Raw genomic sequence first — 27,382 nt, forward strand, 5'->3', positions numbered from 1 at the left:
GTGAGAGAAGAGGGCAGGATCCACATCCACAGGAGCTGAACAGAATCCAATTTCAGCCCATTGAGAAACTGAAACTTATCCCAGCACTCAGGAGGTAGAGACAGGTGGGCCTCTGACTTTGAGGCCAGCCTGGTTTACATACTGAGTTCTAGGCTAACCAGGGCCACATAGTGAGATCCTGTCTCAAAAACAAAACAAAACAAAAAGCCCAGTGTTTAAAATAAGCAGATGATGTGAGCATCCTTTGGGAAAAGTAGCCCAAAGGTAGATGAGCACCAGTGTCATTAGGACTGTGCTCAGGTCCGACCCTGCCACTCTCGGGGAGACTCAGGGGTGTCTGAACATGATAACTCACACTGTTCATACTTGCAGAGGAGAGGAGGTCACTCTTCACATAGGAACAAGATGAACAAGATCCTGTGTACAGCAAGGTGGGTGGAAGTCTCTAATGAGAGACTGTGACAAAGTGAACTGTCGCACAGGAGGAAACCAGATGAACTGACAGTGATCATGGGAGGCGGTGGGGAGTCTGGTGGGCAGTCAGGGTGCTCTAGCCCAAATGCATGCTGTCATTAAGTATGGGAATGCCATACTGAGTGCTGGTCAAGTGAAGACAAAGTGGCAGTGGCACTAAACGTGATCAAATATATAACACACATGCCCGCAATGTCAGGAAACCACTGCACAATTAGAATATGCTAGTACAATTAACGGGAAAACATGTACAATTGATAATGTGTCGATAAAATGAAAAAGAAAATAATGGATTCTTTTTAAAACTCTGGATGGTACTCCATGCTAAAATAAGAAGTGCAGGGCTGCGGGGCACTTGAGTGCCAGGCAGCTGCATGCTGAGCTGCTGGGGTGGGCAGCAGGCCTGCGCTGGCTGCAGAGCTCAGAGCTCTGAGCCCCTCCTGGCCCACCCTCAGGACTCATTCCCCACAGGTGTTTTAAAGTGCATTCTCTGGGTCAGTAGGGGTCTAGTCAGGAAGAGGACGACTTTAGGAATTTTCCCCAGGATTGCTATGTTGGTGATGGATTAAATAAGGAAGTAAAAGGGAATCAGTAGAAAGTCTGGTTCTCCACATTAAAACAGAAAACTACTGCCACTTAGGTGAGACGTGAAAAGAAAGACCTGCCAGAGCTGAGGGTTTGGGGCTTACTGCTACAAGCTGGAACCAGGAAGAGCTGTTCTGTGGTATGAGGCTCTCAAAAAAGCCTCTATGGTGGGCTGGCCAGTTCTGAAACCCTCAGTGAAACCGCCTGGCCTGCGAGAAGTCTGCAGCTTCCTTGGTAAAAGGGTTTGTGTGTGTGTGTGTGGGTGTGTGTGTGTGTGAGTGATTTCAAAGTTATTTTTGTGAAGAGTTTGCCCATTTTGTCGCCAAGTTTGCCAGCATACATCTATGTGAATATACCGTGTTTGCAATAGTCAAGATAACGCAACACACCCTTTCCCCAAAAGACATGTGCATCTTCATCCCCAGAATACTGAATTCCCTAGGAGTGTGCAAGGTCACTAGGGGATGTAAACCTACCAGGGAAGCTAAAGTGCTTGGTGTGTTAGGAGATTTGTCCTGTTTGCCTACTGATCATAGTTTTCAAACTGGAGGAAGGAGGCAGAAGGAAAAACCGCAGGGAGGCGTAGTCACCCAGGAGTGGTCAGTGGAGGGCAGTTTTGCTGGCTTTGAGAACCAAAGGAGTTGGTTCTGAGGAATCTGAGAAGCATCTAGAACTAGCAAAGCAAACATTCTCCTATGGTCTCTAGAAAATAATACAGCAGATGTCTTTTTTTTTCTTTCTTCCTCCCCTACTTCTTTTCTTTCTTGAGATGGTCTCTGGTAGCCCAGACTAACCTTGAACTACCTTGACCAAATGCTGGGATAACAGGCATGAGCCACTGTGCCTGTTTTCTGCAGTGCTGGGAATAGAACTATGGCACTCTACCGACTGGGTTGCGTTCTCAGGCCAGCCCTGCAGATAGATGCCTTGGTTTTAGCCTGCTGGAACTCTTTCTGAATGTAACTGCAACACCATGCCGAGTTTGCACTATCCGGATTGTTACAGCAGCAATGGGCTGTTGGATGTTTAATACAGCAATACTGTTTTTATTTCAATATTGGAATTTTTTTTCTGGATTAACATAACTCAACTAGGTCTATCCCTCTCTCCCATTTAGAGGGCCACTTACCAGTGTGTTACTGGTATGTAGCAGGTAGATGCTCCTAGTTAACCCTGACAGCTCCTCTCCTAATGAGTGTCACCTGTTAGAAGGAACCTAGGGGCTCCTCTCCTAATGAATGTCACCTGTTAGAAGGAACCTAGGGACATAATCCAGCCTAATCTCAGGATTATAAAGCTCTCAAGCCTCACGAGTGATGAATGTGTCAATATTCTTGGAGGAGTACGTACCCTGATTTCAGGGAGGAAGAGAGGGATGCTCTGTGCTCCCTCCTAGACCTGCCGTATATGTTCTCTTTGCAATAAAACTAAAGTAGTAAGTCTAGCACTTTCTGAGTGCCAAGAACACTAGGCTAACCAGGGTTACGGAGGGTCACTCAGCATGTGACTAGCAAATTACTGAGTTTGAGCGAACGTTTATTTTTATTTTCTATGTGGGATCTCAAGGTTTGCTGGGAGCCCACAGTGAGTAAATGAGGAAACTCAGAGAGTTTCAGAAAGTCTGCACCCAGGTCAAGAGGTCTAAAGTAAACATATCATATTATCCCCATGGAGTCTAATTGTGCAGATGGGGAGCAAGGCCACTATGGGTTTGTGGGCTCTGAGTTCTGGCTCAGCTCTTTGATGGCATGAAGACAGTCTGGGGTCTAGATGAAACTTCCCCTCCTCAGTCACTCCATCTTCCTGCCTGGATCCCTGCACCCTCGACACCATGCCAATAGCATGCTGACCAACCGATGCAACCTATGGCCCTGGCGGCTTTCAGGGTTTTTTTTTTTTTTTTTTTTTTTTTTTTTGGAGCTGGGGACCGAAGCCAGGGCCTTGCGCTTCCTAGGCAAGCGCTCTACCACTGAGCTAAATCCCCAGCCCTGGCTTTCGGGTTTTTATGCCTAGAAATGTCTTTGTTGTGAGAAGTCTACTTTCAGTTTCACATTACTGGAAGTTCCTGTACTGCATTGTTGAGTGTTCCCCTCCGTCCAGTTGGCTGGATTCCTGTGAGGGCAGAGCAGCAGTTAGGGATAAATCTCAGAGCTCTGTGTACACAGTACAGCACACTTGGACTTCCAAGCAAAGACGGATCTGTACATGTATGTGTGTACCTGCTGTGCCTGGTGCCGAGGGAAGCTCTTCGCCGGACTGGACTCTTCCACCGGAAATCGCCTTTTCTCAAAGGAGCTGGTGAGCTGATATATATATGCTTTTAAAAAATTAACATAGGTTTACAAACAGGATTATAGGTGTGGGGGTGGAAGTGCAGGCAAGCTTGATGGGCTTGGGGATGCCATGGGCTTAGGCCGAGAGGCAGGATGGGTGGAGGACAGCTAAAAGCCATTCAGAGAACTTCACATCTGGGATAGTTTTAGGAAGCAGTCATATCCAGGCTATGGAAACGACAGGGATATTTGATGGATAGGGGTTGCACTGGAAGTCACCTGACACCAGACTATCTAATGTGCATATTAGATATCTAATATCTAATCTGTCTTTTACCTGGAAGACAAGTAACATTATCTGAGCACAAACTCAGGAGTCCATGTGTCTCCCTGAACTCATTCCTCCACCAAACTGTAGGCTTGTCCCTGGTGAAGGCACTGGACACGCTTGGTGACTTGAATGCAGTCTCCAGGCCCCACGTGGCAGAGGGAGAGAACCAACTCTCACAGGGTATTTTACCCCCGCCTGTGCACCCCATCCCCATACACACGCACAATAAATAAAATGTAATTTTAAAGAATTTCATTAATATCCCAAAGGGTTGTCTTTTCTTCACCATTTGCTGGTTTTTTTTGTTTTTTGTTTTTTTATTTTTCAATTAAGATTTTACTTTTAAAGAGAAGTTTTAGTTCCACAGAGGAAAAAGAAAAGGTAGTGACTTATACTGCTGCCCTCCACATGCCTGGTCTCTCTCACCCATCACCAGTATCCCCCACCAGAATGATGAACTATCTCTGACGCTCTGTGTTCAGACAAGGTCCAAAGACTGTATGACTGTTTCCCCCAGGTCCTGTGCATCCGAGATGCATCTCAGCAAACACCCAGTTATGGTGTCACACACGTATTTCCACTACCTTCTACCCTGTCTTTTCACTTGGGCCCCTACAACTCGTGGCAGCCACTGTCTTGTTTTTTTTTTTTGTTTGTTTTTTTTGTTTTTTTGTTGTTGTTGTTGTTTCCATAATTTTGCTGTCTACGGAGGGTCACTCAGCGTGTGTGACATGCTGCCAGAGTCGTGTTGCCTCTGCAGTCTTTTCGTGGCTTAACAGTTCGGCTCTTGTACTTCTGAACAGTATGTGGTGGTCTCGGAGATTCCGTAACTGTTTAGTTCATTCAGCCTACAAAGGGCACCCTGGCTACTTCCAAAGGTTTGGGATTATGAATAAACCCTTTGGAAACATTCGGGTGCAGGTTTGTGTGGGAACAAACACAGGACTGTCAAGAAGCACGCATGTTGACTGTGTTTAATTTAGTGCTGAAGAAACGGCCATGCCTGCGGCCCCCGTGGCTGCTGCCACCACTGCTGCTCCTGCAGCTGCTGCTGCCCCAGCCAAGGCCGAAGCAAAGGAAGAGTCGGAGGAATCAGATGAGGACGTGGGATTCGGACTCTTTGACTAACTCCCTCACACCAAGTCAGCCTGATTAATTTGAGAAAGATGGAAATAAAGGCTTACTTCTCTTAAAAAAAAAAAAGGAAAGGAAAGAAAGAGAGAAAGAAAGAAACTGCCATGCAGTCTTCCAAAGAGAGAAGATTCTTTTATTTTTTCATATTCATTCATTCATTCATTCATTCATTCATTTTTGATAGTGTGCCTCTGGTTAGCCCTGGCTGTCTTGGAACTTACTCTATAGACCAGGCTAACCTCAGACCCAGAAGTCTGCCTGCCTCTGCCTCCCGAGTGCTGGGATTAAAGGTGTCACCAGCACTGCCTGGTGCTGTTTGTTCTTACTATTCAGTTTCAAGAGCTCTTCATACATCTTTGGGTCACAGTCATTTTATTGGATGTGACCTTTGCAACTGTTTTCTCGCAATCTGTGATTATCTTGTCCGTGCCCTGGTACCACAGTCTTTTATAGAGAAGTAGTAGGGTTTATATCTCAGGTTTATTTCATTTTTTTTAGCCATATATATGTGTGTTTGTCCTCGTGCGGATTTGTGCATGTGAGTGCAGGTGCCGCCAGAGTCCAGAAGAGGGCGTCAGGTCCCCTGGAGCTGTAGCCATGGTGATTCTGAGCCACTTGATCTGGATAGTGGGCATTGAACGTGGTTCCACATGAGAGCAGCAAGCACCCTTACTGACTTGCTGGGTGGTCTCTCCAGTGGGACTCGGTTTTACATGGTTGTGTTTGTTTCCTCCCTCCTTCAGCAACCCACACTGCCTTACAACTTTGTAGTAAGCTGCGACTGTTGTGTCTATGTGGCCGTGGGGATTGAACCTTGGACCCAGGGCAAGCTAGGTAAACCGAGTGCCTGTGCGTTAGACCCTCACTCTCAAAGTCAGGGACTGTCATAGCACAAATGGGCTGCAGTGTGTGTGTGGCATTTCTCCTTTTGCTTATTAAGTGGTGCTGTGCCCTAACTTTTCTTTTTTCAAAATAATCAAAATTTAAAAAGATGAAAAATGATATAGTCTAGAAAGTTTGACTTGAGAAATCAGATTTTGCAGTTAATGAACAACCTTTTGAGAGAGCAAAGCAGCCAAGTCCTAGAAACATTAATGAATTGAGCAGGCAAATGTTCCCAGACCTGGGGTTAAGTTTGGAGAGCAGCTTCTGCCCTACCTGCAGAGTTGAGGGCTTCCATGATGTCCTAACCTTTGACCTTCTTTCCCACTTCTGCCTTCCCTCCAGTGTCCTGTGCACTTACAGCCATGGGTCAGTCTTCTTCTAAACCTGATGCAAAGGCCCATAATATGGCCTCCAGCTTTAATGAGTTCTTCAAGAGTTTCAAAATGGAAAGTAAAATCCTTTCTGAGGAGACCATCAATTCAATTCAGTCGTGTGTGCAAGAAGGAGACATACAGAAGGGAATTTCTATAATCAATGCTGCCTTGGCAGACATTGAGAAGGCCCCCCTGAACATCGCAGTGACAGGGGAGACGGGGGCAGGAAAGTCCACTTTCATTAATGCCCTGAGGGGAGTAGGGCATGAAGAGAGTGAGTCAGCTAAGATTGGAGCAGTGGAGACAACCATGGATAGGGGGAAATACACCCACCCTAAGTTCCCTAACGTGACCATCTGGGACCTCCCTGGGGTCGGGACATGTAACTTCAAACCAGAAGAATATCTGAAGAAGCTGCGGTTCCAGGAGTATGACTTCTTCCTTATCATCTCAGCTACTCGCTTTAGAGAGAATGATGCCCAGCTGGCCAAAGCAATCAAAAAAATGAAAAAGAACTTCTATTTTGTTCGAACAAAAATTGACAGTGATTTGTGGAATCAGAAGAAGTGTAAACCCAAGTCCTACAATAAGGAAAAAATCCTGGAGGAAATTCGCAAAGACTGTGTGGAGAAGCTGCAGAACGCTCGGGTGGCCTCTGCTCGCGTCTTCTTAGTCTTCAGCGTTGAGGTAGCACAGTTTGACTTTCCTGAGCTGGAGTCCACCCTTTTGGAAGAGCTGCCAGCGCACAAGCGTCATGTCTTCATGCAGTGCCTCCCTAGCATTACCGAGAGGGCTATTGACCGCAGGAGAGATGCCCTGAGACAGAAGATCTGGTTGGAGGCTCTGAAGTATGGCGCGTCGGCCACCATCCCCATGATGTGTTTCTTCAATGATGACATCGAGGAGCTTGAGAAGATCCTGACCCACTACAGGGGTAGCTTTGGGCTGGATGACGAGTCGCTGAAAAACATGGCCAGTGAGTGGTCCATGTCTGTGGAGGAGCTGAAGTCCTTCATTAACTCACCCCATTTGCTGTCATGTGAGATGAATGAATCTGTGTCAGACAAGATGGTGAAAATCATGGAGAAAATTTTTGCTGTCACTGGTGGACTCATAGCCACTGGCCTTTACTTTAGAAAGAGTTACTACATGCAAAATTATTTTCTTGACACAGTGTCCGAGGATGCTAAAATTCTACTTAAGAAAAAAGTCTTTTTGCAGGGCAGTGAGGACTCTGAGTAAGGCTCTAACGATGGAGAGGATGAGGCAGCTGGCCTGGGACTTAGGTGACTGTACTGTTTTCAGGACACTGGAGAGACGACTTAGGGTGTTCTGAAGCACCCTAGCCAGGCTGCGATGTCTCTTAGGCTTTGTGACCCTTGGGAAAGTAGAGGTATCAGAATTATGTCACATGGTGGTAATGTCACGCCCAGCATGAGTCTTGGACAATGTGCCAGTACAAACCTTCTGGGCACAGAGTTTCCAGAAATGATTTTGTTTTGTTTTTAGATAGGATTTTTCTATAACTCTCCTGGATCTTCTCCTCTTCAGAAGTAGATCAGGCTGGCCTCGAACTCAGACAGAAATTCTCCTGCCTCTTGAGTTCTGGGATTAAAGGTATACACTACCATTCCTGGAAGAAATGATTAAACAAAATGCATATCTCCACCATGTGACTTGGCTTTGTGCCCCTCTGCTGAGAGCGCACCCCGGCTGACAGACATCATAGTTCCCTTTTATGGCTGTCATATATATGGTTCACATAACAGAGTGTAACAGAAAACAAAGAGGAGCCATCGCCTGAGTCTCAGTGTGTGCGGCATTTCTGCAGAGGTGTCATTACACAAGACAAGGACGCAGTCTGAGGTTTGCACACTTGAGAGTCCTCACTTGTTAACAGAGGACGCTTCGTGCAAGAATCATGAGGTTAGGAAATTAGAGGAAAGGCACTAGTGATCCAAGAGGAGACCCCCAAAATACAGAAGTGTCTTTTTTTTTTTTTTTGGTTCTTTTTTTCGGAGCTGGGGACTGAACCAAAGGCCTTGCGCTTGCTAGGCAAGCGCTCTACCACTGAGCTAAATCCCCAACCCCCAGAAGTGTCTTAATCATGCACAAAGATACTCAGTCTCTCATCCAGAGGCTGAAATGTAAATTAGCAGCTGTGCTACTTTGAGGAAGTTGAATTTGCAAGTGAGATTGTAGATAAGCAATTTCTGTGGTGCGTTGTTGCGGTCAACACAAAAATCGTGACACAGCCCGTGGTGTGGGCAGTGGTATGACCTCTGTGGAAATTACACACGCAGTTACTCTTTGACTCTCTTTAAACATGGCGAAACAGTGCAAACAGGTATACTGTGTTTTGGGTTATTAACTGTGAGACTTTAAGGTTGATTGCATCTAGGGATTGGAGAGATGACTCAGAGGTTTAAGAGCACATACTATCCTCTTGTAGGACTAGAGTTTCGTTCCCAGCACCATTGCCAGCCAGCTCACAATCTCCTGTAACTCCAGCTCCAGGGCAATCTGATGCCCTCTTCTGGCTACCAAGAACACCTGCACTCACAAGCACATACACACAGAGACACACAATTCAACGTGAAAGCAACTCCTTCAGAAACATGGACAAGCCTATAAACAATTCGAATGTTCCTTGATAGGGGGTGGAGCACCCAGGCTGCTGCCTGACAACCAGACAGAAGATGAGGGATAGCACCTACGTCTCTGTAGTCTCCTTTTTAGATGCAGAGCCCTAGATGTAGACTCAGTGTGCGCCGTGAGCCACTGCTAATCTATGTAAGTTCAAGAGTAAAGGACATTTTGGTACATATCCTAAGGAATGCAATTCGATTATTTTTAGGTAGAGTTGTAGGGCTGCACAGAGGAGTAGAACAAACAGTAGATTTTACTGAATATGCGGCACAACTGGGGCTGTGCCAAGGGAAGTGGGACACAGCTTGAGACTGTTTCTGCTGAACAAATGAACACGGGACTGATTTGAGATCCATGTGTGTGACAAGTGTGGGGGAAACCAAAATGTTAGATAAAACCAACAATGCCATAGTAAAACTAAGATGGCATGGCTAACTCTGAAGTACAGTGAGGAAACCGCGAGAGGAAATCAGTGCACCGCTCACTGTCATCGAAGTGTTTGGCTTGCCTTACTTGTATAGATTATACAGTAAAATAAAGGTTGAAGGGAGGGGCTAGGGAGATGGCTCAGTGGTTAAGAGCACTGGTTGCTCTTCCAGAGGTCCTGAGCTCAATTCCCAGCAACCACAGGGTGGCTCACAACCATCTGTAATGGGATCTGATGACCTCTTCTGGTGTGCAGGGGTATATGCAGCTAGAGCATTCATAAACATAAAATTAAAAAAAATTTAAAGTTGAAAATTTCTCTCTTTCCTTTTGTCTGTCTGTCTGTCTGTCTATCTGTCTGTCTTTCTTTCCTTTCTTTTCTTTTTTTGAGACAGGGTCTCACTGTGTAGACTTGGCTGTCCTGGAACTCCTCGAACTCACAGGCCTGTGTCTGCCTCCTGAGTGCTGGGATTAAAGCTGCCACTACCCTGACAAAGGGAGGTTTTACCTTGTATGAAATTTCCGTCAATAATTTGGACTGTACAGACCCCCGAAGGGGAAAAATAAAAAAAGAAATTAAAAAGGAGGCCATGACTGCTCCTAGGTATGGCAGAGGAGAAGGTTTATTGTAGACATGACAGAGAGCAGAGCCAGAAAGGGACATCTAGGAGAGTCCAGAGTGAACATGACCCTGAGCTGGACCACGTGAGGACAGTGGGGAGGGGAGAGAGGAGAGTTAGGAGACCAGGAGACCAAAAGGCCAGGAGGGTAAAGGATAGACAAAAAGACTGGATTACCAGTTGTTTTTATATAGGGAAGGGCAGTTATACCATGACGCAGGTGTGGACTGAGGGATGCTGGGAGAACCTGGCAGCCAGGTTCACTTTGACTTGTTAAATAGGTACTTCACTTAGTTAGCCATTGGTCCCAGGTTTGAGACCTTCTCCCCACCCCCACCCATGCACTGTTTGTTCAATGTAAATCATTTGGGTTCATGACTCTCTCTATATATATTTTCCATAGCTAATCACAAATACTGTCTTTCAAGGTCTAGATGACCCCACCCCTGATGAACCCTAGCCCAGAGGACCACACCCTTAAGGATTCAGCCAATGATAACTTTGCAGAAGGAAAGACACAATTAAAATATTAGCACTTTGCAGAGCTTAAAGAACAAACTTAGATGTGTATCCACCAAACCCTGTATTTTTTTTAAAATTTTTTTCTGATGTCAACTATGTCTCAATAAAGTTCAAGAAAATGGAAATGGGTCTAGACGGTGATTCGTTGCTTGTCTGTTAGCTTTCTGTTGGGGTCCCTGGTAGTATGGGTCACCAGAGATAGAGGTTGACAGGGCTGTGGTCACCACAAATGGAGGTAGGCCCTCCGGGGTGAGGCCACCAGGGATGGAGTCACCAGGTATTGCAGTACTCAGGGTTGGAGGTTCTCAGGGGTGGGCTACTTAGGAGTGGGGTCCTCAGGGCTAGGGATCATCAGGGGTGGGAGTTCTTATGGGTGGGGTTGTATTAATCTCAACAAACAATATTTGCTTTGTGATTAACTATGAAAAACGCACAGAGACATCAGCCCAGCAGTCTAGAGTGAACACTGCATGGTTCTCCATGGGAGACCTTGTAAGGATCTGGAACGATCTAAACATTCCTTTAACTCTGTAGCAAATCAGCAAGCATCTTCAGACCCCGCTCTATGGAAAGATGGTGGCCTGACTCCGGGCCTGTCTGGTAGTGCTGTCCCCAGTGCTCTAAGCACAAAATGCCACCCTCTCTCCCTGCACGTCCAAAGGGTTTTCTTTTCTATTTTTTTTTTTTTGTATTTTTGACTACATTTTATTCATTTATTTTCCCTCCCTGTGGGGAGCACAAATGTGTGCCATCACCCACATTCAGAGAACAACTCTGGAACTGTTGGGTTGTTTTTTTGGGGGGGGGCGTTATTTTTGTCTCTGTGTGGGACCCAGGAATTGAACTCAGGTCGTCAGGCCTGACAGCTTTTACCCCGAGCTAGGGATCTGTCCATCATTCCTGTACCCTGAGCCTTCTCCTTGGCCTTCAAAGGCTTCTCACTGGCCAAATCCATAAAGGAAGGAAAGGAAAACAAAAACAAAAACAAACAAACAAACAACTAACCAACCAAAAACCCTTCTGGCACCAACTAGATCCAAATTTAAAGATTTCACTGCAACAGTGGAAAATGCAGAGGCTCTTGAAGTGGTCACTGCAGTACAGGGCTCCACAAACATCCCACAACTATGTCCTCCACAGAAAAGCACACACTCCTGGGTCAGCATAGAAAGCAGGGAAAGGAGAATAAAAGAGGCCCCTGGGATGAGAGACACTGGAATGGGGCTGGAAGAAAGGCCTGGGACGGTCTCTGGCTTGTGTCCTTCTATCAGGAGGGCGCTGGCTGGTTGAGAATCATGTTCACAAACATCAAAAATGAAACCAAGCAGGCAAGCGTTGATTTCTTGCTGGGCAGTCCAAGCATTTCCAGGAAAAGAAAACCGATCTTGGGATTTTAGGACCCTGAGATTTAGAGGAGGACCCGAACTTGGGACTGACTTGCAGGCAGTTAGCTAAAGTACGTGGATAATGTATAACCACAGGGCATCAATAAGGAACAGCTTCCAGAACACAAGACAAAACCCACAGGGAGATAAGGACCACCCAAAGTGATGCAGGACACCAGAGGGACAAAGGTTGAATTGAAACTGGGTTGCCGATTACCACCCACAGAACCACAAAGCACCTTTAGGTCTCTGGAGCTTAAGATCCTGATTGAGAGCAATTATAACACACGCTTTGCAGGGAATGTGTTTCAAGTGGATGCACCTGTCAGTAGCTGGGCCTCTGTAGTCACCCCTGTGCTCACCCTTCCTGACCCACAGTGCATGTGGGTGGTCCAGGCTTTACCTTTGGGGGCAGGGGAATAAAGGAAGAATACATAACTGTCACAACTGCAGACCAGTTTGGGAGATACGTTTTTCTTTCTTGTGAAATACACAGCACAGTAGCAACCTGAGTGTTACATACTAAGCCCTTATTTCTTGGAAGAAAGAGAAAGTGATTGCCTGTTAGTCTGGGAAACATGGCTCTATTTGTAGAGCAGGGACAAAGAGCTTGAGTCATGGTGTGATTTCAATGCTCACTGGCAGAACAGGCTTGCACAGGCAAACCGGAATGCATCAGAGAACGCCAGAAGGCCCTTGTTTGTGGGTCGTTCCTTGCCTTGTTGTTGTTGTTCTTATTTTTCCTGTTCCGAAGCTTGCATTATTCACTTTTTTTTTTCTTTTCTTTTTTTTCTTTTTTTTCGGAGCTGGGGACCGAACCCAGGGCCTTGCGCATGCTAGGCAAGCGCTCTACCGCTGAGCTAAATCCCCAACCCGCATTATTCACTTTTAATGGGGACATTGCTTTATCTTGAATACTTTCATTAGCAAATTGAATTGCCTATTTTCTCACTCAGGTTGTTTTAATTTTAAAGATTTTATTTATTTTTAATTTTGTGTATATGTGTTGCGGGGGTTAGGGGGGTGGGGTTTGTACTCCATGTGCCTGTGGAGCTCACAGTCATTGGATTCCTTGGCTGAGTTGTAGGTGGTTGTAAATTGCATGACGTGGGTGCTGGGCACCCAATTCCAGTGCTCCTCAAGAGGCATGTTGACAGCTGAGCCATCTCTCTACCACATGATTTTAGAAGGTTTAAAAATGTTGTGTCTCTAACTGAGTTTTTTGCACGTGTCAAGCAAAAAGAGCATAGAACAGATAGTAACTGACAAACACATGAGAAAAATCCGTTTCGGAACTTGGCACCATCTATCAGCAAAAGTAACACGGTCTCTTAGTTTCTAGGAACTTTCTGTGTGTGAGGGTTGGGTAGTGTGGACAGATCCGAGATTTTCGCCCGTAACTGTCAATCAGAGGCATGCTCCCTGGAAAACAAGCTGAGCTCCTGCTTCTTCAGGTGAAACCCTACCGGGCAGAGCTCTACCGGGTCACTATCCCCCAGCATAGAGCTGCCATCCAGGATAGGACCTGGACAGGGTACAGCACGGTGTAGAACTGGGCAGCCTGGACTTACGGAACACACTTGGCAAATTTTTTCTGAAACTGGGTTTTTCTCTTTAAGCTAATCTATCTCTTAGAGCTTGGGAAAGGGTTTGAAACTGGGCTCAAAACAAAACAAGATTTTCAAAATCCAGCCAGTGGCCCAGCTTCTCTTTGGGGTGTGTGGCCTTGTCCTCTCCCCCTTCCTCCTAATTACCTGAACCCTGTCAGTCCTAGAGAGCCAGGGGTCAGATTGCCTCTGAGTGACTATCTGGTGGAGCTAGGGATCAAGGTCAGAACAGGAGGGAAGAGAGGAGGCACAGGCAGGCAATGGTCCAGAGCTCTCAGGTTGGACCACTGCCAACTGGCTTCAGGCCCACTTTGTGTAGAAAACCCTTCTAAGCAGATACCTTATTGGGGTAACCTTGCTGAAAGATTGGGGTTCTTTCTGATCCTTTAAAGTTCTAAAAAGTCTTCAGTGGGTATATTACACACGTTGGATGCTAGCCTCAGTTCATGGAGAATTGAGTGTGGCTGTATTGGGCAATGGCCCAATGAAAAATGCCTTCGTTCCAGCTTGTTCATTCTGCTTCATCAGCAGAGACCCTGGTCTCAAAAACAACCCACCTTGTTCACAGTCAAATCACACACACACACACACACACACACACACACACACACACACACACACACACACACAATATAGCTGGACAAACCTCTGAAAATGTAAATTCCCTTTCAGCAAGCCACACCGACACTCAGGAAGGTCATGCAGGTGAGCAGAGAATTCCTGGGTTTTGAGGGGAGGACGGCTCAGAAGGACGTTGAGTCTGTGTCCCTTAACGCAATCTGTGTCACTTCTAGCTCCTGCAAGCCACCCGATCACCAGCACATAGGTAGATGGAGATCTATTGTTTTCAACAAGAGCAACACAAAGTTTCTTTTGGCTAAATTACACCCCATATTATTGAGAACATGGCTGACTGCTCCAAGGGGCTGTCAGGGTGCAGAGACGTGCTCACCAGTTTTACAGCGCACACTTCTGGGTCATTATCTAATCTGAGGGTAGAGACAGGAGGAAGAGAGCTTATCTTTGGACTTCACCAGGAACTTTTCTCTTACTTTGAATTGGGGAGCAGCTGGCTTTATGATAACTGGGGTCCTGATTCTGGTACTTTGGCAGAGTGCAGAGAGTCACCTTTGTCCCAGGACAGCAGGAGACCAAGGAGGCAATTCCCTCAGAGCCACAGAAAGTCTCCATGTCACAGGGAGACAACTGGGGTGTGAGTCAGGGTCACATGTAGGAACCATGTCAACGAGACAGCAAATCTGTTCAATCTGGAGCTCAGACCTCCCTCCCCCACCTCAGTCTCCGAGAGACACCAGGATCCTTTCTTTGGTTTCAAAGGAAATGACAGGTGACTTTGTTAACGTGGGCCACCAGAAAGGGAAGGCTATCTATGTCTGCCTGAGCATCGGCACATGCATGTGTGTACCCATGCATGGCTTTCATGTGTGACACATATCCCAGAGCATGTAGCTTCACACAAACACCTGGGAGTAGGACAGCACCCACATCCTTGGGAAGTGTCAGCGATGCTCAGTGTGCAGGACGGCAGAGCACACAGTCCGGCTGAGCACACAGTCCGGCTGACAAGCCAGATCTTCACACTGATTTACACAGCGATTCACACCGGAGCCTCTTCTCATCTGAGTGAAGGCAGCAAGTAAGAGGTGATGGATTTTGAGGTGACTAGTTCCCGTGCTCTGACGGATTTTGACATGATTAGTCCCTGTACTTCTGTGAGGAGATAATGTGCAAATGTAGCTCCTATATGGGTAACCATGTGCAGGAGGTACACAGTCCTGGTTCCGGGATGAAACCCGAACTTCAGACTGCCCCAGCTGGAAGTTGATTTCTGGGTAAATGGCTTTTTCAAGAACATGGTGCATGGGCTCTGGGTACCCTGTGTCCACACCCTGAGTCCCTTTACCATGAACTTTTATCTGGTGCCAAATCCATAAATACAGTCTGCCTTGCCAGCCAGAGTCCCTCCCAGAGATTACTGACTGACTCTACTTGGCTCATGCAGACACTACATTTAGAACAGGACTTGGAATCCGTTAGTGCCAGAGACTGATTGTGTAACTGTTTATAGCAGCCCTGTTTCTTTAGGCTTCCAGAGGGAGCAGAGGGGGAGCACAGGGGGCAGGGCCTCTAGCTGCTCCTTAAAAATCACATATACGGGGGGGGGGGGGGGGGGGTTGGGGATTTGGCTCAGTGGTAGAGCGCTTGCCTAGGAAGCGCAAGGTCCTGGGTTCGGTCCCCAGCCCCGGAAAAAAAAAAAAAAAAGATAAAAATCACATATACAGCAATTGGGGCATGAAAGTGGGCCACAATTGATCTCCTCCTTCATTCCTTCCTTCTTTCCTTCCTTCTTTTCTTCCTTCTCTCTTTTTTGGGACAGGATTTTTGCTTTTGAGGTGTGTGTGTGTGTGTGTGTGTGTGTGTGTGTGTGTGTGTAGCTCTAGCTGTCCTGGAACTTGATCTTTAGACCAGGCTGGCCTGGAACTCAGAGATCCTCCTGACTCTGCCTCCTGAGTGCTGGGAGTAGAGGTGGCTGCCACCGTGCCTGTTTTGTTTAGATTCTTAGGACACTGACATCTCCCTGTGGCCCAGCAGGGACAGTAGTCTGCTTGCTCTTGCTCTGGTGATAGAATCAGAGACCAGCTAGCTGCACTTGCAGAGGACAGAACTCATAGGGGATCTCTGTGGATACTAGGCACCCACATGCTACACACACATACATGCAAGCAAAACATTTAAACACACAAAATAAGTAAATCTTCTTTTGACATAGGGTTTCTCTGTGTAGCCCCTGCTGTCCTGGAACTCGCTTTGCAGACCAGGCTAGCCTTGAATCACAGAGATCAGCCTGCTTCTGCCTCCCAAGTGCTAGGATCAAAGGCATGCACCACCATGCTGCCCCCCCCCCCAAATAAATAAGTCTTTTAAAAGTATTTTATTGTTATTATTTTTAAGAAGAATGAGGCTATGACATTAATGCCACCTGGCCAGTGGTGCCCATTCTGGGGACTCACGCCCCCACTTTGCTTTGCTCATATTTTCAGGTGACCCAGTTAACATGGTGCAGATCTTGGCCCCAGTGCAGAACTAAGCACTGGGCCCCGGCAGGGATTTCCGAGGCCGCAACTCACAGCATAGACACCAAGAAAGCAACTAAAATGGGGTGCGGTGGCCAGAAACCTGCTCCATGAAGGAAAAAGGGCAGAGAATCAACAAGCAGCTAGGATACAGAGGCTTAGCCACACCATGCACTACGGTGCCGCCATGAGGACCCCTGCTCTTCTGGTGCGTCTAAAGGGAGTTGTGATTCAGAAACATGGAGAAGGGGCTGGAGCTGTTGTTCTTGCTGAGGACCCAAGTAAGAGTGGTTTCCAGCTTCCACGTGACAGCTTACAACTGCCTGTAACTCCAGCTGCAGGGGCTCCAACAACCTCCTCTGACCTCTGAGGCTCATGCTCGCACAGGGTGCACAAATACTGAAAGAAGGGGTGGGGGAGGGAGGGAGATGTCAGGGACAGTGAGTGAAACTGAGAAGCCAGAGCAGCCCAGACGGCAAGGGCTGAGCGTGCACACTACCCATCAGCCACTGCGTCTTAACCTGCTCAACAGCAGCACAAGGAAACTAGTCCGTTCCTCTCTACCTGAGCACTCAGTGGTCCAGGGCATCACTGTGCACAAAGATGTTGCCCAAAAACGTGGCAACTGAGCATACAGAGAAGGAGAGTGTGGTTTTTTTTGGTTTTTGTTTTGTTTGTTAAATTTTTCCCCTGAACTCAGAGAAACCCACCGGCAGGAGACCTCTTAAAGGTGGCATATTCTGTTGGGGGGACCGCATGCCTTGATCCTGGCTAGCTGACAGGATTAGAGCAAGGCAGAGAGGTTTCCTCAGAGGTGGGATTACTGCCCCTGGGCTGAGTGGGCGGGAGGGAGCGAGTAGACCACGGAGAAGGGACAAAAGCCCCAAGGAGTAGCATTGAAGAGCAAGTAGTTCTCCAAGGACCAGTCTCACCTGGTCTCAACATGGTGCCATTATCGAGAGGGGCTCCAGGAAGGGAAGCAGCAGGGTCAGATCAGGCAGCTCTGACTGCAGCTCTGGATGGCAGTGCTCCCAGGGAGACTTTTGACCTCCAGGCCCCAGCAGCCCCCCCCCCTCGCTTCCTGAAGAATGTAGAGTCTGAGCCTCAAAATCCCGAAAACCAGTCACTTCCAGGAACCGAAACTGAAAGCAGTTCTGGCAGCCGGCCCCTCCCCTCGGGGAGGAGGGGTGCGGCGGGGCTGGGGGGGCGGCAGGCAGGGCTCATGCCTAAAAGTTGAGGAACTGCATCAGGGCCAAGATAGAGCAGGGTCTGAGAGGTAACCCAGGAGCTCAGGCTGGCCTTCGGAAGCTCCAGGCTCTTCTAGTCGCTCTTCCCCACAGGACCCTGCCCCTTCAAACTTCTGTTTTCTTCCTCCTGGCTGTCCTGGGCCCGGATTGCAGTTTTGTAAGGCTTCTGAACAGGTAGGTGAGGGGCTCCTGCTTGGCCTAACAACCTGCTTAGGGCAGGGGAGTCTGGGGTCAGGTGTTTTTCTGGGGGACTCTGTGCTGCAGGCACCCTCCCTCACTGTCTTCAGGACCAGAGTGCCTGGTGTTTTGGGTGTTTTGGCTGAATCAAGCCCTTCCAACCAACTAACAGAGAGAGGCAATGTAGCCCCTTTTACCTGCATATCCCTGGGTTTGTGGGTCTTCTGATGGGGCCTAGTTTAAAGAAAGCAGGTGGGTTGTCTAGCAAGCGCAAGGCCTTGGGTTCGGTCCTCAGCTCCGAAAAAAAGAAAAAAGAAAAAAAAAGAAAGAAAGAAAGCAGGTGGGATTTTATTCATCTTCTCTTGGCCACTGTTTGATGTTCCCTCTGGGACCAGAGTCCAGGATCAGACCATCCCACAGGCAGTGTTAGAACGCCCTGGAATTGTGTACCATGCACCTGTTGGTCATGTGGAACATGCAGGGACTAGGACTCCCGGCTTGGAGGGCTGGGTCCGTAAGGGAACTTTTTGCCTAACTCAGTTGGGCATTTTTAATCTGCATTGGAGAAGCTGGCTTTTCGTCAGGCTATCAGCATTTCAGTCTTTTGGAAGAGAATATAATAAAACACAACCCGACAGAACATAGGGCAGACCAAAGGGCCTCCGGGTAAACTGCATACATGACCTTTTTGTGCAGCTGTGAGACTATTGCGCGCGCGCGCGTGTGTGTGTGTGTGTGTGTGTGTGTGTGCGCACATGCCTGTGAGTCTGCTTGCCAGTACCTGTGTGTATGTGTGTGTAATACAGAGGCTGACTTCAGGATGTCTTCCTCAGACTCTCTCCAACTTATTTTATTTATTTATTTATTTATTTATTTATTTATTTATTTTTGAAATAGAATCTCTCAGTGAACCTCTTGGCTAGACTGGCTGGCCAGTAAGCCCTCTGGGGTCCTTTTCTTTCCACCCCTCCACCCCCCGGAGCTGGGGACCAAACCCAGGGCCTTGCGCTTCCTAGGTAAGGGCTCTACCACTGAGCTAAATCCCCAGCCCCGTCCTTTGGCTTTTTGTTTACGTCTTATATCTCTAGAAAAAGAGTCCCAGGGTTTCCTCTCCTGTGTGTTTTCGTCTTGCTTCTTCACGGTCTAGTACAATGAAGTCACACTGACAGGGTGGAAGCAGATTGTTCGGCCATTTCTCTAGGTGCCTGTGCTGCCCATCAAATCCCGGGCTGATCAATCCGCACTTGTTCAGCCTGCCTCTGGGCTCCACCGTGGTCCCAGCCCTGTGATCATCAGTGATTTAAAATCTGCTGATGCACCTATGCCTCATCTTCTCCGTTACGACCTGAACGATGCCTGGGCAGCATGGCCTGATGAGGGCCTGGGGCTTGCCTCTCCTCTCGGCATTGCTGCTGCTCTTGAAAGCACCTGCCAGGGCCATCACGCACACCACCGCCAGCCAGCACAAGGAAAGATGGGACAAAGAGCTCCTTGTGTATTTCTAACAATGTGTTTCCCCATCTGCCATCAGTTGTTGTAATATCGTTTTTCTAATAGGTTCTGAAGAAGAGTAAAGATCACAAGGCCTGTAACAGACCCACGGGTTCAGGTCCACGGGTATAGACCTTCATACTCCATTAAGTTGAAGGGAGAAGGAAGAACCAGAGGAACACCAGCTCAGCCATTTGAGTTAAGACTACAGAGTGTTCACACAGACAGCAGAGAGCTGTGTAGAGAGCATCCCATGGATTTAGTCATGAAGTTGCCACAAATGATACGGAAGGTGGGTAGCATGGCTTGCCCCATCAGAAAACAGAGACTCGAGAAATTTGTTGGGCTTGCAAGGAGCCGGGTGAGTCTTCAAACAGGTTGGGGCTCTTGGCTGATCCCCTCCATGCTGACCCTTCCACGGGTCATGTCCTGGCCCAGCCACTGTGTAAGTAGCATGTTTGGGGAGTAGAGCTGGACTCACCTCAGGAAGGGAACAAAGAAAGGAAGCATCCCAGGAGAGGACTGAGGAGAGAGGCCACCCCAGGAGAGGACAAGAAAGGAGAGAAACTACCTCAGGGGAGAATTGGGTGGGGTCACCACAGAGAATTAATCAACACTCAGAAGTTGTTCCCTGGAAGTGGTCCCTCAGGTAGAATGGTGGGCCTTATGGGGCTCTTCAGTGTAAGGACTTGGAATCCTGCGTGGGATTCTAAGGGGTGGATCTGGCTGGGAGCTCTTCATGTAACAGGTGCACACTACGTGAATCAAAGAGATGGTCTTGAGTTTGGGAGTTTTAATGTATTTATTTGTTTGTTTATTTTTTTGTTTATTTTTAAATTTATTTTTGAGACAGGGTTTCACTGTGTAGTCCTGACTGTCCTGGAACTCTGTAGATCAGACTGGTCTTGAACTGAGAGATTTGCCTGCCTCTGCTGGAATAAACCAGCACATCTGGCTGATGTGAAGTTTTAAAATGTTGATGGCAATGCACACAGAAAGGGTTGTTTATTTGTTTTTTCGAGACAGGGTCTCATGTAGTCCAGGCTAGCTTCAAACATACAGTGTAGGCGAGGAGGCCTTTAATTTTCTTATCCTTCTGCTTCCAACTCCTAGGTTCTCAGAATACATGTGGATGACACATGTCCAGGTTTCTGTGTCACTAGGGACTGAACTCATCCCTTCATGGGTGCTAGGCAAACACTCTTTATCAACTGAGTAACACCTCTTGGGGTGTGTCTGCCCCTCTCTCTCTCTCTCTCTCTCTCTCTCTCTCTCTCTCTCTCTCTCTCTCAATAAGAAGTTGCTTATCCTGGAGCCATTTTGAGTTTTCATGGCCTAGGAATAGAAATTTAGGTTGCCCACATTTGTGTTCTAATGTGAAAGCTTCAGGAAGTTTTTTTATAGTTTTACACAACAGCAGCAACAACAACAGATCCTAAATCAAGATAACTTTAAAATACACTAGTAGATATATCAGAGAGGCAAGATGGGGGAAGCTTTTCTATTGGCCCAAGATGTCATCTGATCATTTCAATAGATAGAATTTTCCTTTTCCTTTTCCTTTCCTTTTCTTAAGGAAATAAGAGATAGTTTGTTCCAGAGCTGTTTTGATCATGGTTCAGGAAGATGGATTTAGGCTGCCCCAATTTCTACGTTCCAACAATCCCTGTTAATGGTGGCATTGTGAAGAAGGCCTGTTGAAATAATTAATTAATGAGTTTGCTACTTGCTACAATGGTTTATGTTCCCAAATGAAAGACATGGGGTTGGGGATTTAGCTCAGTGGTAGAGCACTTGCCTAGCAAGCGTAAGGCCCTGGGTTCGGTCCCCAGCTCCGAAAAAAAAAAAAAAAAAGAAAGAAAGAAAGACACACACACACACACACACACACACACACACACACACACACACACACACACAGCTTTCTATTTTAATATTCATTAATCAGAACAATAGCTGGGTCACTGCCTAACCTGCTCCACTGCTGATAGACTCTATTTTGGCTGCTCTGGACCCAGGGGGCTGCCCAGCTGGGCTATGTTCTCCTCCCCACCCCTTCCAACTCCTTCACATGGTGGCCATGCTTCACTGTCCCACACTCTTCTCAGGTTTAGTGTCTCCTTCACACTCCTAGCTTGGCTGATCCCCGCCCCTGGACTTCCCCTCCCTAACCTTCCCCCCACCAAGCCTGGGAAATTCCAAACACGGCCTCTGTCTGTCCTTCCCAGCTATTGGCTGTTGGCATTTTTATTCACCAATCAGAACCAATTGGTGGCAGGTTCCTAGAAGATACTCTCCAGTAAGAAGTTTTGGGGACCCAGATTAACATTAGAACACAAGCAACATAGGCCAAACCCACTACAAAGGCCTGTCACCTAGGGACAGCATGGGCGTCTTTTATCTTCAATTCAGTCCTCAATCAGCTTACCCAATTCTCATTACAATGGAGGCTCACAATGCTTTGATCTCGTGGTAAGGATTGAGCCTACCCATTTGCACAATAGCCGGAATTCTTATATTAGTGCCATTGTCAACACGCAGAGACACTCAAATCTTAGTGTTTATGAACAATCAGATTGGGGCTGGAGAGAAGGCTCAGCTGTTAATCAGACTGGTTGCTCTTGCAGAAGACTTGGGTTCTATTCCCAGCATCCACATTGTGCCTCAATTTTGTGTCTGTAATTCCTGCCTCAGGGGATCTGATGCTCTCTTTCATTTTTTGAGGGCACATATGGTATATAGACATGGGTGTAGGCAAAACACACATACATACAAATGAATCTAAAAAGCAAACAAGGAGAAAGTCTCACCAGGTGGTTTGGGAAGTTTGGTTTGACTGTCTGCTGAAGTTGATGGGTTACTGGTATTTGCCATTGCAGGTAATTATTGGTCTATATCATTGCGAATTTCATAGTGTGATTACAAATAGTAAATTTATCCAGGTTGGTAAGAGAGTACACAAGGACCTGAGTTCAGTCCCCAGAATCCACATGAAAAAAGCTGGATACATCTGTGTAATAGCACACACCTTTAATCCCAGCATTCGGAGGCAGAGGCAGTTGGTTTTCTGAGTTCGAGGCCAGCCTGGTCTAAAGAGTGAGTTCCAGGGCAGCTAAGGCTACACAGAGAAACCCTGTCTCAAAAACAAACAAACAAACAAACAAATGAAAGGAAAAAGAAGAAAGACCATGGTCCATGTAGTGAGTTCCAGCGCATCAGGACTACCTATTAAGACCCTGTCTAGAAAAAACCCAAACCAAAACAACTAACCAAAAAAAAAAAAAAAAAAAAAAAAAAAAAAAAAAAAAAAAAAAGAGCTGGGTGTGGTAAAATGGGTTTGTAATCCCAGTGCTGGGAGGTGGAGACAGTCAGATCTCGGGGGCCCCTGGCCAGCCAAATCTAACCTCATCAGTGGACCACAGGTTCCTGTGAGAAACCCTGTCCTAATAAATAAGTGCTGAAGAGAAGGCTCAGCTATTAAGAGCACAGGCCGCTCTTCCTGAGGTCCAGGCTTCAATTCCTGTGACCTTGTTCTGGTTTCCAAAAGTGTCAGATACACATGTGGTACACAGATGCACACATAAGCAAAAACACCCACCCACATAAAAGGTAAAGGAAAAGCAAGCCAGATGAGAGGCTCCAGAGGAACGGCAGCCAAGGTTGACCCTTGGTCTTCACACACACACACACACACACGCACACACACACACACACGCAAACACACACACACGCAAACACACACACACATGCAAACACACACACGCAAACACACAGAGGCACACGCCAACATACATACGCACACACAGATGGGTGTTTGCACATGTGTGTATAGGCAGACACATACAAATACACAAAATCAATCTCTTTTTGGAGGCAGGGTCTTACTACATAGTTCTGGTTGGCCAGACTGACCTTGAACTCACAGAAATCCACCTGCTTCTGCCTCCTAAGAGCTGAGACTGAAGGTGTGTGCTACCACATCCAGCTGAATATTTGATTTTCTTTTGGAGACTTATTTACTTTAGGTGTATGAGTGCTTCTATTTGCATGTGTATCTGTGTGCCGGAAGAGGACAGCAGATCCCATTACAGATGGTCGTGAGCCACCATATGGTTGCTGGGGATTGAATCCAGGATCTCTGGAAGAGCAGTCAGTGCTCTTAGCCCCTGAACCATCTCTCCAGCCCTTGAATATTTGGTTCTTAAAGGAGAAGCGCAATGGGCCGTGGTGCGGAAAGCTGTGGTCAGCCCTGCCCGCCCATTTTCTCACTGAAGAACCCAGCTGCAGTTTTGCAGCTCAGGTTCAGACATCTTTAGTCCTGCCGTGAGGTGAGCAGTATGAAGAACTATGCACCTAGAGAGCAGCCCCGTCCCAGAGGAGGTGCCATGCTCTGTTCAAGTGAGGGCCTTGGCTGTCTCTGGCGGCAGATTTGAAAGCCACGGCTGGGGTGTGTGCGTCCTGTGGATTTCTGTGTCATCTTGAGTCTGACTCTCTGCTCTTCCCCTCTGCAGGTTTTTACCCTTTTCATAAACATGGCGAAACCTCTCAAGCCGCTATTGTTTAAATCCATCACTGCTGGTGAGTCATTCTATAGCAGCCAGAACTCTTCTTCTCCAGAAGTCATTGAGAAGGTCGGTAAGGCTGTGGCAGAGGGGGATTTACAGAAAGTGATATACACAGTCAAAGGGGAAATGCAGAATAAGTCTAGATACACGGTAAAAATCGCCGTGACTGGGGACTCTGGCAATGGCATGTCATCTTTCGTCAACGCCCTTAGGCTCATTGGACATGAGGAGGAGGATTCAGCTCCCACTGGGGTGGTGAGGACCACCCAGAAACCAGCCTGTTACTCCTCTTCCCACTTTCCCTATGTGGAGCTGTGGGACCTGCCTGGCACCGGGACCACAGCCCAGAGCATGGAGAGCTACCTGGATGAGATGCAGTTCAGCGCATATGACCTTATCATCATCATTGCTTCTGAGCAGTTCAGCTCGAATCATGTGAAGCTGGCTGAAGCCATGCAGAGGATGAGAAAGAGGTTCTATGTCGTCTGGACCAAGCTGGACAGGGACATCAGCACAAGTACCTTCCCTGAACCCCAGCTCCTGCAGAGTATCCAAAAGAATATCAGGGAGAATCTCCAGAAGGCTCAGGTGAGGGACCCCCCCATATTTCTGGTCTCCTGCTTTAGTCCATCTTTTCACGACTTCCTAGACCTTAGAAAGACACTGCGAAAAGACATCCACAACATCAGGTACAGAGATCCCTTAGAGACCCTTTCTCAAGTCTGCGACAAGTGCATCAACAATAAGGCGCTCTCTCTGAAGGAGGACCTGATGTTCACGAAACACCTGGAGGCAGCTGTCAGCCCCCCGTATGATATTGCTGACCTGGAGAGGAGTCTGGACACCTACCAGAAGCTCTTTGGTGTGGATAATGAGTCACTTAGGAGGGTAGCTCAGAGTACAGGGAGACCAGAGATGAGCACCAGGGCCTTGCAGTTCCAGGACTTGATCAAGATGGACAGGAGACTGGGGTTGATGATGTGTTTTGTCGTGAACATACTCCTCAGGGTTCTTGGAAGTCCATGGTGGTTCGGCTTGTGGGATGTCGTTACCCGATACTTGAGACACCAGAGACAGAAGCGCATCATTGAAATAGTTGCTAAGAACACCAAGACCTCCTTGAGGAGAGCTCTAGAGGACTATACACTTCCTCCTGAAATCCTTTGTGAAGGGTCTGGCGTACCCTCAAGTGGAATCCAGGCTGCCTCAGGGTCTTTTTGCATAGAGCCCTAGCTATTCGCCAGAAAACAAGAACTGCAGCAACACCTTGTAACAATGCTTAATAAATTTAGAGGACTTCAGGAAACCGCTCTCCTTCCTGTCTTCAACTCTAATACCCTGTTCCTTCAAAGTGTCAAGTACTTGCCGAGACAATCAGCCAAGCCTTGTTAGCTCGGTACTTAGATTCTTATGCTTTTAGTCTTCTTGGTAACGCATGTTTAAATCAAATCTTTTCCCTCGGGCTGGAGAGATGGCTTAGTAGTTAAGAGTAATGGCTCCTCTTCCAGGGGTCCTGAGTTCAATTCCCAGCAACCACGTGGTGGCTCACAACCATCTGTAATGAGATCTGATGCCCTCTTCTGATCTATCTGAAGACACAGTGTGTTCATATATAAAAATAAATAAATAAATAAATGAATCTTTAAAAAAAAATCTTTTCCCTCCTAAACCATTAAAGTTGTCTTCATTGATACTGTTTTATTCTTAGCTTTATCGTTCTCCGGATAACCCTGGTGGCGACTCAACTGGCACAGAATTAGAAATTTGGAGGGAGGAGTGGGGTGGTGGCAACTGTCCCTTAAGGTCTACTGCTTGTTGGGTCTGTGTGTATGCACCGGTGAGTGCAGGTATGTGGTTGTGTGCTTCCCCACAGCACGTAGAGTTAGTGTCCTCCTCCCACCATGTAGGTTCTGGGGACTGAAGTCACATCATCAGGCTTGGCAGCAAGCACCTTCACCCACTGAGCCATATTGCTGGCCTGCCAAAGATGTCTCTGAAACATGTGATCAGTGTTCAAGGAGCTCAGCAAGGGAGTCGAGCTCTGTGCCAGCACAGGGAAGAGAGGTTTCCTCGGGGTCTGGACATCAACTTCTTAGTCTATTTTCTGGCGTTCCAACAAAACACAATCTGAGTTTAGGGAGTATAAAAGCAAATATGGTTTATTAACTCATAGTTCTGGAACCTGGGGGGCTCCTCATGGAAGGATCCATCAAGTTAGCCTCTAGTGGCCCCATCACAATGGCAGGCATTCATGTGGAAGAGACCAGAAGCACAAAAGATCCAGAGACGAGGCTGCACCTTAAGGGAAGCAGCTGAACCACTGAGAACATGATTGGTCCCTTCCTAAAGCAATGACAGCATGACCTAATTATCTCTCATAAGGGCACATCTCGTGCGCGCGCGCGCGTGTGTGTGTGCGCGCGCGTGTTACATGTGGGTGGAGACTGTAACAAGACCCCAGACCTTAACACAGGACTTCATGATGAAAGCACCTTCTAGGCTGTAAAACCCAGCAGGCTGATAGTGCCAAAGTGAAAACTAAGACCTACTCCATCAAAGTCCACAGCTCTGGCAGCGTCTCTACATGCACTAACCTTGCCTTGTGGCTTCTGTGGTTCCACTTCTGGCTAACTGCTCTCGCTAACTGAAGTATGTCAACCCAGGACACAGTTTTTGGGCTCAAAGCTCCATCCCGAAAAGGCTGCAGGATACACTGGGATCCTGAACATCCAGTGCAGTTACTATCGGGCTAGTCGGCTATGGAGGACATAGAAGTTGGAAAGGTTTCAACTCTGCTCCCACGTGTCCTTGGCTAGGCTGTCCCGGATGTGTTCCTCAGTTAGAAGCATTCAGAAGTTGCTTTTCTTCTTCTTTTTTGCTGCTGCTGCTTTGAGACAGGGTCTCACTATGTAACCCTGGCTATCCTGGAACTTGCTATATAGACCAGGCTGGCCTTGAACTAAACAAGATACATCTGTCTCTGTCTCCTAAGTGCTGACATTGAAGGCATGCACCACCCCATTCTGCCAGTGATTACATTCTTTTTTTAAAGATTTATTTATTTATTATATGTAAGTACATTGTTGCTGTCTTTAGACACACCAGAAGAGGGCATCAGATCTCATCACAGATGGTTGTGAGCCACCATGTGGTTGTCGAGATTTGAACTCAGGACCTCTGGAAGAAGCTATTGGTGCTCTTAACTGCTGAGCCATCTCTCCAGCCCCAGCAATTACATTCTTTTTTTTTTTTTTCCTTTTTCTTTTTTTTCGGAGCTGGGGACCGAACCCAGGGCCTTGCGCTTCCTAGGCAAGCGCTCTACCACTGAGCCAAATCCCCAACCCCTAGCAATTACATTGTTAATGCCCCTTTGTGACCTGTGTGCTGACCTTAGAGGAGGTTCCACTCTGCCTCAGAGGGGATAGGAAACACCTCAGTCCAACAGCCTGGTTGCTATCTGCAACCTGTCAACTGGAATCCCTCACATTCTTCTGTTGCTGATGGATGCCTGGAGCTGACTCATGACTGAAGGAACCACATTC

At 47.3% G+C, this 27,382-nt stretch overlaps 2 protein-coding genes and 1 long non-coding RNA gene across 8 annotated transcripts; 2 read left to right on the top strand and 1 right to left on the bottom strand.

The window, feature by feature from the left end:
* Window positions 1–3,102: 3,102 nt before the first annotated feature.
* Igtpl1 (interferon gamma induced GTPase like 1) lies at window positions 3,103–10,398 on the top strand. The gene is made up of 2 exons (XM_087574952.1): window positions 3,103–3,357; window positions 6,025–10,398. Exon 2 carries the CDS (start codon window positions 6,045–6,047, stop codon window positions 7,296–7,298), a length of 1,254 nt encoding a protein of 417 aa, XP_087431078.1. The 5' UTR covers window positions 3,103–3,357; window positions 6,025–6,044; the 3' UTR covers window positions 7,299–10,398.
* A 5,805-nt stretch (window positions 10,399–16,203) lies between these two features.
* LOC134480693 (uncharacterized) lies at window positions 16,204–17,510 on the bottom strand. Its single transcript, XR_015631638.1, has 2 exons — window positions 17,293–17,510; window positions 16,204–16,759 (listed from the first exon to the last, which is right to left on the bottom strand). It is a non-coding gene; the product is annotated as an uncharacterized LOC134480693 (long non-coding RNA).
* Igtp (interferon gamma induced GTPase) lies at window positions 17,511–25,531 on the top strand. Of its 6 annotated transcripts, none has more exons than XM_087571727.1 (4): window positions 17,511–17,781; window positions 19,342–19,567; window positions 23,787–23,906; window positions 24,053–25,531. In XM_087571727.1, exon 4 carries the CDS (start codon window positions 24,192–24,194, stop codon window positions 25,071–25,073), a length of 882 nt encoding a protein of 293 aa, XP_087427853.1. In that variant the 5' UTR covers window positions 17,511–17,781; window positions 19,342–19,567; window positions 23,787–23,906; window positions 24,053–24,191; the 3' UTR covers window positions 25,074–25,531.
* Window positions 25,532–27,382: the final 1,851 nt, after the last annotated feature.

This window comes from Rattus norvegicus, chromosome 10 (assembly GCF_021556685.1).
Source record: "Rattus norvegicus strain SHRSP/BbbUtx chromosome 10, alternate assembly SHRSP_T2T, whole genome shotgun sequence".
In the NCBI taxonomy this organism is placed as follows: Eukaryota; Metazoa; Chordata; class Mammalia; order Rodentia; family Muridae; genus Rattus; species Rattus norvegicus.

Bases quoted from the DNA above. Each gene is read 5' to 3' on its own strand.
- Igtpl1 (XM_087574952.1), top strand. From the start codon at position 6,045: ATGGGTCAGTCTTCTTCTAAACCTGATGCAAAGGCCCATAATATGGCC.
- Igtp (XM_087571726.1), top strand. From the start codon at position 23,808: ATGGCGAAACCTCTCAAGCCGCTATTGTTTAAATCCATCACTGCTGGT.